General features: G+C 40.8%; 1 protein-coding gene across 3 annotated transcripts in view; it reads right to left on the reverse strand.

The window, feature by feature from the left end:
* Window positions 1–13,688, reverse strand: part of KDM2B (lysine demethylase 2B) — a 76,016-nt gene that overhangs the window by 51,851 nt on the left and 10,477 nt on the right. For all 3 annotated transcript variants that reach the window (XM_075273199.1, XM_075273209.1, XM_075273217.1), the window contains 2 exons: window positions 12,095–12,201; window positions 2,006–2,099 (listed from right to left, as the gene is read on the reverse strand). In XM_075273199.1, the coding sequence (XP_075129300.1) occupies window positions 2,006–2,099; window positions 12,095–12,201 (201 nt within the window). The remainder of the gene's footprint in view (window positions 1–2,005; window positions 2,100–12,094; window positions 12,202–13,688) is intronic.

Consider the following 13,688-nt stretch of genomic DNA (forward strand, 5'->3'; position numbering starts at 1 on the left):
AATTTTTCGAAACACTGTTAAAGGAGAATATATGAAATGATTGACTTCTAGACACCTAGATACATTCATTTTTACTTTGCCTTGTCATACCCAGGGCTCAAAATATATGAAGTGAAGCTTTTTGAGTGCAAAATTTGTAATTAAGTTTAATGTAGCCACATATATCCTTTTATGATATGGACATCTTATAAATGTGGCAAAGGGGATTAAGATTCCTCTTAGGCCAGCTGCCCATGTTTTTTTTTGCACCAGAAAAATACATGGTCCAGCTATCAGCCATATTTCCCGAATTGAACAGTTTCTGGAGACATAGATAACTATAGCACGGTGAGCCTATGTCTCCTTGAGTCAATAGCTCACAGTGGGTCTGTTGTCCGGTACTGAAGACATGATTACAATACAGAGCGAGACAGCCTTTGGCTAGTCTTCAGAATACGGTGTGTGAAATAAGAGGGGAGTTTATATTCTTAAGTGAAATATCCTTTATAATAAGTTGCTATAAATGTTCCATATAGAATATCAATCATTTCCCATTCAATTACTTAAATAAAAAATTAATAAAATAAATTAAAATGTTTTGGTCACAGAAACTAAAGATAATATTTTTGAAAAAAGCGACAGACCAAATAGTGGAAACGGTGGAGAGGACGAGGTTGTGAGGTAAAGTAAGCAGAGGTCATGATCCATAGACAAGGCCAGATTTTCCAATAGGCACAGTAGACTTGTACATATACATGGCTCAGGGAAAGAGTCCCTGTTCAAGGGAGGATTACTATGTGTATATATGGAACTATGGGCATTTTATAAACTACACAGCCATTATATGTTGTGAGAATAAGAAGGACACTCAAAGGAGAGACAAAGGGCAGGTTACAGAGGCCGACGGAGGTTGTGAAAAGTACAAACAAATAAGCTCCCCTATAAATCATTTATAATCAAAAAGGGACTTAGAAGTGCCCCATACACATCCTGGTTGTGTGCAACATGACCAAAAAAGGTGCCAGCAGAGAGTACTATTAGGGCATATGATAAGGGTGGCAGACTCTTAGTTCCTGTACATGGATATAGCTCCAGTCCAAAATATAAGGTTTGTACGTTTGCCCTATATCCTGAATTGCACAGTTTCCAGAGACTTGGACTGACTAAGTATTACGGTTATCTGTGATGCTGCTAGTCACAGCCAGTACAACGGTGAGCTACAGCATTATACATAACCATGATACTGAGAGTCTGGGTCTCCAGACAGTGAGGTTTTGGAAAAACAGATGATAAGCAGACAATATTTTCTGGACTTTAAATGCCCATGTGTAACATAAAGGAATAATGTCGTCACAGACATATGAGGCACAGCCAATGCTCTATTAACATTTATGTCACATGTGACAAATCTCTCTATTAACAATAGCTGTTAAACTGGGGTTGGAAGGCTTTATTTGAGAATTGTGTAAGTGCCAGAGGTGCAACCTGCATCTATCAGATATTTATGGCAAATCCTGTTATTCTGCCATAAATCTCAGAGATGGAAATGACCCTTTAAGTAATACTTTATTAAAACAACAAAATACTTGGGGATATAACACTGATAAGTTATTCACGAGCATCAGCTAGGAGTAAATTTGTTATAAACCTAATCACAGTACCTGGAAGTGATTCTATCAAATGAGGGGTAAAAAGGGTTTTGGTGGTGCCTTAGTTTGTCTGAATTTTGGTCTTCGCTCTACAGCACTTTCCCAGCGGCCTAAGGAAAGGAACCAGGACATCACCCATCCTTTCCTTAGGTCACGGATTGGCCTCAGCAGTCACGTGAGGCGAGATCTTCTGCTGGAACAAAACAGCAGAACTGGACCACGGTGGGAGACACTGGAGCATTGGGTCAAGAAGAGTATGGTGGGGTTTTTTTGTTTTCACCTTTCCCACCTCCTTGCGAAAAACTATATATCCTGGACAACCGCTTTAATTTAAATACAAACAAAACAACAATTTACAAGAAGTATTGTAGACTTGCCTTTCCTCCGTGTAAAACATGGTACCAAACAGATGTCCCTCCAAAATCAATATGAAAGTCTGTGAAACAGCCCTTGACGCTCATCAAACAATACCTGCAAAATACGTCCCATTAAAGCTAAACAAGACAATAAGCAATTTTTTTAAATAAATACAATTAAAATGTCACTTTACATGTACAGTTGTTTCTGATCTCGTAAGGAGAATATCACATCTGGCACTGACTACATTGCGGTTAATAAAACAAATGGATGGGTTTACATGTATAGCTATGCTTAATATTAAAGTTAGACTATGTCTCTAACAACATTTTAGCTTAAATTTATACACCTAGGCATATTTAAAATTTGCAGAGAAAAGTTAAAAAGGAGTTTTCCTGGCTTTATCAATTGACTTATCCTTAAATTGTACATCCAGTTATAAACAACTTTTCATTTCATATAAGAATCTACTAATGCAATATATCTTATTAAAAGGAGATCTGTTTCCTTCAGCACTTATTAAACTGTTCTCCTGCTGCTCATATTCACATCAGAAGGTTTACACAAGATTCCACCTCTGAATCCAGCCTCACACACAGAACTCTATGGAAAGGGGAGGAGGCTGGTACCAGCCGGTTAATTGATTTATTGCCTCATTCTGTGCACTGGTAGCCACTTATATACAATTTTTTAAAAGAGCACAGAGAAGCAGAGCGTAGCCACAGCAATTATTCGAGTGTGTTTTCTAGCAGCCTCTTCCTCACCCTCCTCACTTCATATACTAAAACGTAGAAAGCAAATCAGCCTGAAAAGTGGAGAAGAAAACATACTTCTTTAACGTGATAAAATATAAAGTTTCACATATTCAACTGCACTATTCATTTATACAATGTCGTTTATAACTGAAGGTATAATTTAAGATAGGTCTAGGTGAACAACTGAAGATTTTTGGGAGTCAGACACCCAGGAAACTCACACATTACGCGTTTGAAAGGAGTACAACACTGTGCTTTCTTTATTTCAAAGAGGCCACAGCACCTACCCCAAAGCTACAACCTCTTCAAAACAGCAGTGGTCCTGGCATTGGATCTCTGCAATCATCCCATAGACTGCAATACAACATTACGTACGGGCACACTCAACAATGCCTGCGATCAGAGTGGACTCTGATCATGGGCATTAACTCGGGTCTCTGCTGTAATGTACAGCAGAGACTGGGTACAGCAGATATGGAGGTTGTGCTACTTTGGTGGGAAGGGGGGTGGTGGGTCATGCTCAACAATGCCCGCAATCAGAGTAGACACTGATCGTGGGCATTAACTCCGGGTCTCCGGAGACCCAGTACAGTCTCCAGACCCAGTAGCTATGGTAGCCACTCAGCAGCAGAGCGGCTGCCATCTTTAAAGAGGACCTTTCACCATATCCGGGCACAGGCAGTTCTATATACTGCCAGAAAGCTGACAGTGCGCTGAATTCAGCGCACTGTCTGCTTTCCCGATCTGTGCCCAGTGTGAAGAGCTTACGGCCCGGTACCGTAGCTCTTCTATGGTCAGAAGGGCGTTTCTGACCATTAGCCAGAGACGTCCTTCTGCCTCGCGGCGCCTATCGCGCTGTGCTGTGGAGCCGGGAGGAACGCCCCCTCCCTCTGCTCACACAGCTTGTCCGTAGACTAGCATTATCAGGAGAGGGAGGGGGCGTTCCTCCCGGCTCCACAGTACAGCGCGATAGGCGCCGCGAGGCAGAAGGACGTCTCTGGCTAATGGTCAGAAACGCCCTTCTGACTGTAAAGCGCTACGGTACCGGGACCGATAGCGCTTTACACCGGGCACAGATCGGGAAAGCCGACAGTGCGCTGAATTCAGTGCACTGTCAGCTTTCTGGCAGTATATAACACTGCATGTGCCCGGATATGGTGAAAGGTCCTCTTTAAGGACCCAATTACAGCATCTGCTGTAATTGCACAACAATTGTCGAGGAAGGAGTTAAACTAGTTAGGGCTTATTTTTGGAGTAGGGCTTACATTTCAAGTCTACTTAAAAAGCTAGGGATTATTTTTGGAAAAACTGATATGTGTGGTGGTGATGGTAAAATAAACGCTTATAAGGTGAAAAGTAACATACAAGTGCTTTAGTCAGTTGTTGACACACCATCGTTGCCTGAAAAGAGGTTGCCCAGGTTTCAAATTTTCCTGCCATAGTCTTTTGGACAAAAGAATCATCCACAAATGATCTTTCTTTGAAAGAATGTTCTGAGAGCATTCCTAGAAAGATAGTTTGTCCATTTCCCAGTATGACTGAAAACTTATTTCCAGTCTGAAAGGCTGTAACAGCCCATATGAAGCAAAATGTGTATGACAGTTTGTGAAACAATAGTTCCCCAGAGAATCATGCTTTCAATAGTTGTTCAACAGTCAACCTACTTTTATCAAACGTCTGCTGCCACCTTTAGCATAGCAAGTGCGTAACAGCTACATCAAGAAATCAAAACTTAAAAATTATTCTACTTCAAGGAAAAAAAAATTGTGACTGCCCCTTAAAAAAATGTAAATTAATGGTAGACTATGTAAAACTGCACATGGAATATGTATATATGAGAGGGTGTGTACCACTGTGTGTGTATGTGTAATCGTATACATTTGTATAATAGGTATTTGTGTATAATTTTAAAGTGTGTATAATTGCATGTGTATGTAATTGTATAGTGAGTGCAATCCATGTATGCGAGTCTATGCAATTTGTATAAAAGTTTGTGTTTTTAAAGTAAATATTGTTTCAACATATACAGTATTCCAAGGGACATATTTGGTGCATCAGTAAGAACACTTACCAATGGGGAAGTGTTGTACTCCCACAGATCACATACTCATGAACTAACCTGTCTATAGAAAACAAGAAAAACAGCAGACGGCACAGCTTGTACTTCCCCAATGAAACATATAGTAGGAACATATATTGACCATCAGTCAGTATCCTCGGAATATGGATAAATATTCAAAGAGCCAAAGGGAACGATGGAGGTGCACAACTACCCAGAAAAAAGCTTTTGCGGCAATTAAATCCATAAAAAGATAGAAATGGGTGGGCACTCACCATTCATATTCCAAAGGACGACATTCGTCTTCTCTTTTCTTTAAAATATATTCTTTATTAGGTACAAACATAAATGAAATCCAAAGGGAGGGAGTGATAGCACTATTGGCAAAAAGAGGCAACAGCCGTTTCGCGTTCACAGTCACGCTTCTTCAAGCCTAAAATGCAATACCACAGACTCCAGACAACAGGTCTTAAATACAAAACCATAATTACACTTGATCAGAAACAACATGTGTCAGCCTGGAAAGACAACCAATCAGATCTATACTATAAGGTCACTTCAAGGGATAGCAAATCAAATTTACAACAGTATATAACATGCCCCTTTCACTTTCCACTTTCTCCCATGGTAGGGTTTAGGTAACGGACATTGTCCAATCGGGTCATTCCCTTTTGGCTCCACCCTTCGTCGGACCTGAATGGAAACCGTTGTACACTAAGGCCAACCAATCAACGTTTCGCCACTATTCCCAAGCTCCGCCTATCATTCCGCCTCTATACTGAGGCTGTCAATCTCAAAATGGGAACGCCTATCCAGTGAATTACCAATGAGTAATGCCGACATCCATAGGGATTCTTTAAAACAGAACGGCGGACCACGTGACTTGATACAACCAATCCTAAAGATGCCGACCAGCATGCGCAGAATCCAGAGAAGTAGCGGACCTGAAGGGAAACAGTGAAAAATACTCGCTATCAACACGTGACCCATCGCAGCCAATCATAAGAACGCCGACCCAATACCAAGCTTAAAGGTAGGCAGCAAGAAATATCTGCTGCAGACACGTGACTGGCGACAGCCAGTCCTAGGAGCGCCGACAATTTTACATTAAATCTAATGGAGGCAGACAAACAATAGGGGAAAGCTAAGCCCGAAAATGGGTTATGACCTTCAAATAAAAAGTGGATAACATTCAATCCACATAGACCTAGTATAGGCTCATCTTTCCAAGCTGACAGGAACAAGAACGTTAATACAGAATATACATAAATGCAAAAAGAGGAGAAGCTCAAACAGACTAAGAGCCACTATGTTAAAGGAAGACACTCATGTCTGTCTTCTCATTTAACCCCAAAGGCCCCATAGTATTGGTCCTCAAGATCCATCTTGCTTCTCGCTGAAGTTAAAGTCTCTTTCTATCACCACCTCGGACAGGTATTTTTCTTGTTCAATACCAGCAAACCTAAGGCAATCAGCATTGCCGCTATGCTTTTCATGCACATGTTTAATAAGACGGGCCGAACCTTTTAGCGTGATAATTGATTTAATGTAAAATGGTCGGCGCTCCTAGGACTGGCTGTCGCCAGTCACGTGTCTGCAGCAGATATTTCTTGCTGCCTACCTTTAAGCTTGGTATTGGGTCGGCGTTCTTATGATTGGCTGCGATGGGTCACGTGTTGATAGCGAGTATTTTTCACTGTTTCCCTTCAGGTCCGCTACTTCGCTGGATTCTGCGCATGCTGGTCGGCATCTTTAGGATTGGTTGTATCAAGTCACGTGGTCCGCCGTTCTGTTTTAAAGAATCCCTATGGATGTCGGCATTACGCTCATTGGTAGTTCACTGGATAGGCGTTCCCATTTTGAGATTGACAGCCTCAGTATAGAGGCAGAATGATGGGCGGAGCTTGGGAATAGTGGCGAAACGTTGATTGGTTGGCCTTAGTACACAACGGTTTCCATTCAGGTCCAACGAAGGGTGGAGCCAAAAGGGAATGACCCGATTGGACAATGTCCGTTACCTAAACCCTACCATGGGAGAAAGTGGAAAGTGAAAGGGGCATGTTATATACTGTTGTAAATTTGATTGGCTATCCCTTGAAGTGACCTTATAGTATAGATCTGATTGGTTGTCTTTCCAGGCTGACACATGTTGTTTCTGATCAAGTGTAATTATGGTTTTGTATTTAAGACCTGTTGCCTGGAGTCCGTGATATTGCATTTTAGGCTTGAAGAAGCGTGACTGAACGCGAAACGGCTGTTGCCTCTTTTTGCCAATAGTGCTATCACTCCCTCCCTTTGGATTTCATTTATGTTTGTACCTAATAAAGGATATATTTTAAAGAAAAGAGAAGACGAATGTCGTCCTTTGGAATATGAATGGTGAGTGCCCACCCATTTCTATCTTTTTATGGATTTAACCTGTCTATAGGTCATTAGTAAAGAAAAATCCACTTAGAGATTAGACAACTTGGAAGCACACAGTAGGGTTTATGTACGCAGATTTTGCTTCAGCAGTCCTAACACTATTTGGTATGTTATCCATCTTTCCTAGCACCCTAAAAGGCATCTCTCTCAAGTTAAGATACTATTACAAAGCAGAGAGGTGAATTTTGGAATTTCCCAGAAGCCTAAAAGACAAAGCTAATAAGCTCTAGAACATGGAGGAAGATTTATTGTATATTACTTTATTATTCAGCAAACCCTATTAAAGCTTTATCCAGAATGCTAGCCAGCTATCACCTGAAGAGCAAATCTTTCATGTTGTCAGGACAGGAGCTATGTATAGGATGATAGGGATGTATCCCCTACCCCTTGAACCTTAGATGTTTATGATAATGCATTATGATTCCCAGCTCCATTTTGTCCGGCTGTGATAAGACTGTTCTTTTTATATTTGAGCACTGGTTCTGAGCACGAGGCACTTACTATTTGTGCTTATATGTAAATATTTTAAGGAATATTAGTAAATGTTAAGTTTTAAATATATTTGATCCTGTGCTATTGCGACTTATTTGATTTATATTGGATCACTGGTTAAGCTATACTAGCTATATATCACATTTGCTTGTATATGGTACGTAGCCTGGATCAAGCTCCCCATCGCCAAAAATCCTGCTCTTGTGCACTTAAGGGAGGTATAAAGAACCCCACAAACACAGCTATCATTATACCCGAGGGTCTTTTCAGAACCCCCGAGTATAATGATCAGAGGGCTAGGAGAGGTGAGGGAACATAAACAACACTAGAGATGAGCGAACACTATTCGGAACAGCTGTTCCAAATAGCACGCTCCCACAGAAATGAATGGAAGCGGCCGGCAGGCAGACTTTGGTACGTCCATTCATTTTTTTTTTATTTTTTTTTTTTAAATGTAGGTTGTGAGCCCCACATAGGGAAAAATGTACATTGTGAGCTCTATCAGTATGTCTTTTTTGGAATATGGGATGGAAATCCATGCAAACACGGGGAGAACATACAAACTCCTTGCAGATGTTTTTTTGCCCTTGGCGGGATTTGAACACCAGGACTCCAGCGCTGCAAGGCTGCAGTGCTAACCACTGAGCCACCGTGTGGCCCCCTTCCATTCATTTCTATGGGAGCGTGCTATTCGGAACGGCCGTTCCGAATAGTGTTCGCTCATCTCTAAACAACACAGTTACTTACCTCTCCTGGCTCAGGAAGGTTTTGGGCCTACTTGGTGACATCCCAGACGTCACATGGGTCAGGTGTGCGTCCTTACGCATTGCAAAGCAAGCCCGGCTCAAGTTATGTCTCTTCCATCATTGAAGATGGCTGACATCAGCAGCGACTGCGCTGGAGCCCAGGAGAGGTAAGTAACAGTGATTTTTATGTTTGTATCCTTCTCTGGGTCTCCGATTATTATACTCTGGGGTCTGAAAAGACCCCAGAGTATAATAATTGTACATAGGTGGTCCACAATGGGGCATAATACTGTGTGCAAGGGCCACTATGGGGCATAATACTCTGTGCAGAAGCCACTATGGGGCATAATACTATGTGGCATGATACTGGCCAAGGTGCCATTTTGGGGTGGATCACTGGTCCCTGAAACGAAATCCAGGTGCGGCAATCAGTTAATGTTAAAGGAAAAATTAATAAATAAATAAAAACAAAAACACCCAATATTCAAAATCACCCCATCACCACCTCTTTGCCTGGGACACATAAAAATGAAGTAAAAACAAACACATTATGTACCTCTACGTCTGAAAATGTCAAACTGAACACTTAATATTTTTGCCATTTATTGAATGCTGTAGCATTCAAACTTTTGGACTTTGTAGTGGTGTTAAAACTATGTAATTGTGCCCGCACAATGAACTCTAAAAAACAATACCCAGTTTTTCCCTAATACAACCCCATTATGAAAGTTTGTCTTTCACCAAAGACAAGGCCAGAGCGATATCAGTAATAGCAACACATGTACAGGGTGAAACCACTGTTTGATATGTTAAGGACACTGGGGCAGAGTTGTGCATCTTAAAAAAGGAAAGAGCCATCAAGAAATCACTCTCTGCAAAAATCACATTACCATATAGGGCTGTTAGACATTCCAAACATACCTTTGATGTAACCCCGTATCACTAATCTCCCAAAAGTAGTCTAAAATATGACAGAAGCGATACAAAAAAAGGGTCCAAACCTGGATTAAAAGGGTGGCACATAGAAGGGATTAGGCACTGGAAGGATTTACTACTTGTGAGCTAGAGACTCCCCTATTGCACTTCCAGCCTTATTTATTTAGCTTACTTGTATAGCGCCATCATATTCCACACTGCTTTATAGATCTAGTCAGTCACTGACTGACAGGGCTCATAATCTACATTCCCTATCAGTATTGTCTTTGGATTGTGGGAATACCCAGAAGATGCAAACATGGGAGAACATACAAGCTCCTTGCATATGTTGTCCTTGGCAGGATTTGAACCCAGGACTTCAGTGCTAACCACCGATCCATCGTGATACCCAATAAATTATAGCCAGAAAGAGCCCCTTTTATTAGGGAATTAAAGTATTTAATGCCTGCCAATATCCCTACACGGAAATGTGATATTTGTAGGAGGTTAAATTCTTCATGAGACTAAAACAAATAATAAATGGGGTATAATGCATGAAAGCCGCTTTTCTGACATAAATTAAGCCTGAATTGTGGCACATTTAGCCTCATAAATCTCTCCTATGAAATCTATAACATGGCAGCTGACAACTATGGCACAGTTTTTTTTTCTTCTGTTGGATTTATACGTAATCTCACAGATACAAGAAGAATATCGAAAAATAGTAAAGTACCAAAAAGGTCTACAGGTGCTGTATAATGCCGCTGTGTGCATAAAGTCTAATAGAGAATACGCATATGGCGTCAATAGTCCTTGGGATCAGATCACACTTTTGAAGGACAAGACATTTCGGGCATATTTTGCCCCCATTTGCCATAAATGTCTACAATGAAAAATTACCTTTAAAATATGACAATTTTAATCTGTAATAAAAATATTTGCCTGTGTGACAAATTCAGTACATCTTATACCCCTCCGGTGTGATATAATTCCACTGTACAAAGCAGTGCCTGGTAGCTTCTTGCAGTACACTGTAAAACTACAAGTAAATCACATGACATCATAGTAAAATTACTGACACTGTTTATCCAATGCAGAGAGAAAAAATACAATTGCTATGTTTAATGGTATAACAGTGTTGCAGACAAGACACCCATGGGGGTGTTTATATGCCCTAGAGCAATTACACAGTCATAAAATCGGACACAATAAAAGGGGAGCAACTACATTTAATTTCAATATCGGAGAATTCCAAAGCACGTCCTACCTGAGCTGAAACACTAAAATGAAACAATTCTCTACTAATCAGTGGAAAATCATTTACTGTGTGACAGGAAAGAAAACTCATTACTACTGAATGTTTCCAAATAAAAAGGCAGCTAGAAATAAATTCTTTATTTCTCATGCAAAGCTGAAAAGATTAAGTCTATGGCTTCATCCATCATTCTTAATTATCTAGAAACCAAGAACAGTGGAATCCTTAGACCCCTCCACCACACACAAACCGCTAAATGAACACAGTAGGGATTAGCCCTCTGGAGCCTCCATTACCTCTCTGCAGCAGAAAGAACGATTGGTCACAAATGCCTTGGAAAGAATCCACTTAGCTGTGGCTTCGCCCCCCTCCTCCCCATACACACAGAGCTGAAAGATGTCAGCAAAATGCAGACAGTGTGCATGGTCTCTGCAAACAAGAGGCTGGCGCAAATCAGAGACACCTCTAGTACATCGACACCGGCTGCCTAGCAACCACATTTAGAACTGGGGTTGATGAAATGATACGCACTGCTGTCAGAAAGACAGTGTTAGATGTGCACAAGCATCTAGGTCTGTCCATCTTCACTCTTCAGAGACTTTGTATACTACAGACAGAAAACATTCCCTCGTTCACAATTTAAAAAAAAAATAAAAATTAAAAGCATATTGTTCATGTGTGTGTGTGTGTGTAGACACACACACACTCCTAATAAAAAATTAAATACAAATTCCCCCGGAAAGAGTTTTTGGAATCGAATGAAACTTTGTGTGAATGAAACAATGATATGTGCAAGCCATTACAATAATAGAGTGAAAGGATAAGTTTATTGGGTAAAACTGTTGGCCGGCCTCTAGCACGGGGTACAAGATGACACGTGGTTGGACATAGAAGATACATGTTCCATATTCATCCACAGATATTACACCTAGGCTGGTAGGTCCTGCATATTCGTAGATGGCCAAACTTGGCAATAAATCTGACAATCAGGCCAAGGAAGCCTTGCAATCGGGCAGACACATTCCTGGGAATCCCTTGCTGTGTGTGGGCAAGACTCAGCCTGTTGATAAATATTAGTTGGGACCCTGCCATGAAAGGCAACATGTGGCTGCGGGATGTCCTTCACATATCACTGAGCTGTTAAGTGTCCTTTCTATCACTACTGGTGAGAAGGAAACCAATGGAAAATAAGAGTTCAAGGCACAAGGTATTCCAACAGATCTCCTGAACAGAGGCGTCACTGTGTGTACAGCGCTTTACCCCAAACAATGTTTACTGCCAAAAATTGTGTCCTTCCACTGTATACCAAGTGCTATAACAGCAATCAATTGCTGCATATGAGTAGGTGGCGGAGCAACTTAGCTGTACATGTGCCAGTGTGAAAGCAGCACTATTTTATTTCTAACATAACAGCACAGGATACAATACAATAGAACTAAGGGATAAAGAACAAATCTACTTACTTCTTTACTTTGGGATATTTCATTTCAGCGATCACATTTGTTGCATCTTTTTGCCTTTCTTTCAAATGCGGAGGCCACATATTATCCACCCAATCCACGGCATCCACCTACATGAAGTTAAGTAAAATTAGAAATACACATTTATTGCAGACTCGAAATGCCTAAAGTCATGTCATTTATTGGATGTACTTCAAGACAATCTAATAAGCGCCAAGAGGTATTACATGGCTCCCAAAACCACAGGTCTAAGGCATTGTGCCTGCCAGTAAGCTAAAAATGGACATTTGGGAGGAGCATGCAAGTAAACCTCTGCCAGTGGCCAGGCATTATTCCTGAAAACACTTCTTGCAATGAGGAGAACAATAGACAGACAGTTGCTCAACATGCTCATCCTAAATACCCCATAGCCTGGATCTAGAGGTTAACAGATAGAGATCTTTGCATTTACAGAACTACTTGAAGGGGTTTTCCAGTTTTTCATAAGTGATACTTAAAATACCGCATAATAAAAAAATGCTTAGTAACATTAGCAGGCACTCTATAAAGCGATACATGCAACGTGAAAATGCCAACAACCCTAAGCTACAGTAATAACAGATGGTCCCTGAGGTTCCAGCACCCTGGCTCCTAGTTGTGTTGCTTCCGCTAGGTGCCTAGAGTAAAGATCCTCTTTAGTCTAAGATCACACGTAGCAAAACGCAGCCAAAAAGCACCGTGGAAAAAACCGTGGCGGAAACACATTGCGGTTTTTCCCACAGCGCTTTTCACAGTAAGTCCAGAGATTTCTTCCAGCGTCGGTTCAACACGTCCCTTTTCTGCAATGTGACCGTAAAACATGGTGTTTTTTTGCAGCAGAGTTTCTGCCATGGCAAAATTTCAGTGTTTATGCTGCTCTGTGGGGCATTAAAGGGTCTTAGGGTCAATTCAAACGGAGAAAAACGGTGAGGAATTTGGTGTGAAATTTTCCACGCTGAAAAAAAAGCCTCCCATTGATTTCAATGGGTTCTGCTAGCTTTTTTTTCCCACTAGCCTTAAATAATGTAGATCACCCGGCAACTCTTAACATCTAGTTGTTAATTTATTCATATATTTCTAAGAGGAACAACACAGTTCTAAAGGAAGATGCTCTAGAAGATCTATTAGATGGGAATCCAAGTATTCACTAAAACAGACATGTCATGAGTAGTGACAGGTCCTCTTAAAAAGGGTTGCGCAGTTTATATCAAAAGAGGGAAATTGTGTAAAGTATAACGGAATATTAAAAGCAGTATCACTTGCCACTCCAGTCTCCCCAAGCCAAGCTTTGTATACTTGACTGTAGTAATGAAGACACATATGACCACTACATCCTATCATTGGCCACAGAAATGCACCTTCAAAACCTATCGGAGAGAACTGGAGCAGCGACCCTGGATGTAATTCCACTTTTATTATTTTAATTCATTTTTCACCATTGTTTAGTTTTCTGTTAAAGCTGGACAACCCTTTTAATATTTAAGGAAAGCAAAGTCTTCTGACTTACTAATATACATCCATGTATGAATTTTGAGACAAACATTGTCTTTTAAAAAGGGAGTCCGTCACCAAGACTGGT

This window comes from Leptodactylus fuscus, chromosome 1, assembly GCF_031893055.1.
Source record: "Leptodactylus fuscus isolate aLepFus1 chromosome 1, aLepFus1.hap2, whole genome shotgun sequence".
Lineage (NCBI taxonomy): Eukaryota > Metazoa > Chordata > Amphibia > Anura > Leptodactylidae > Leptodactylus > Leptodactylus fuscus.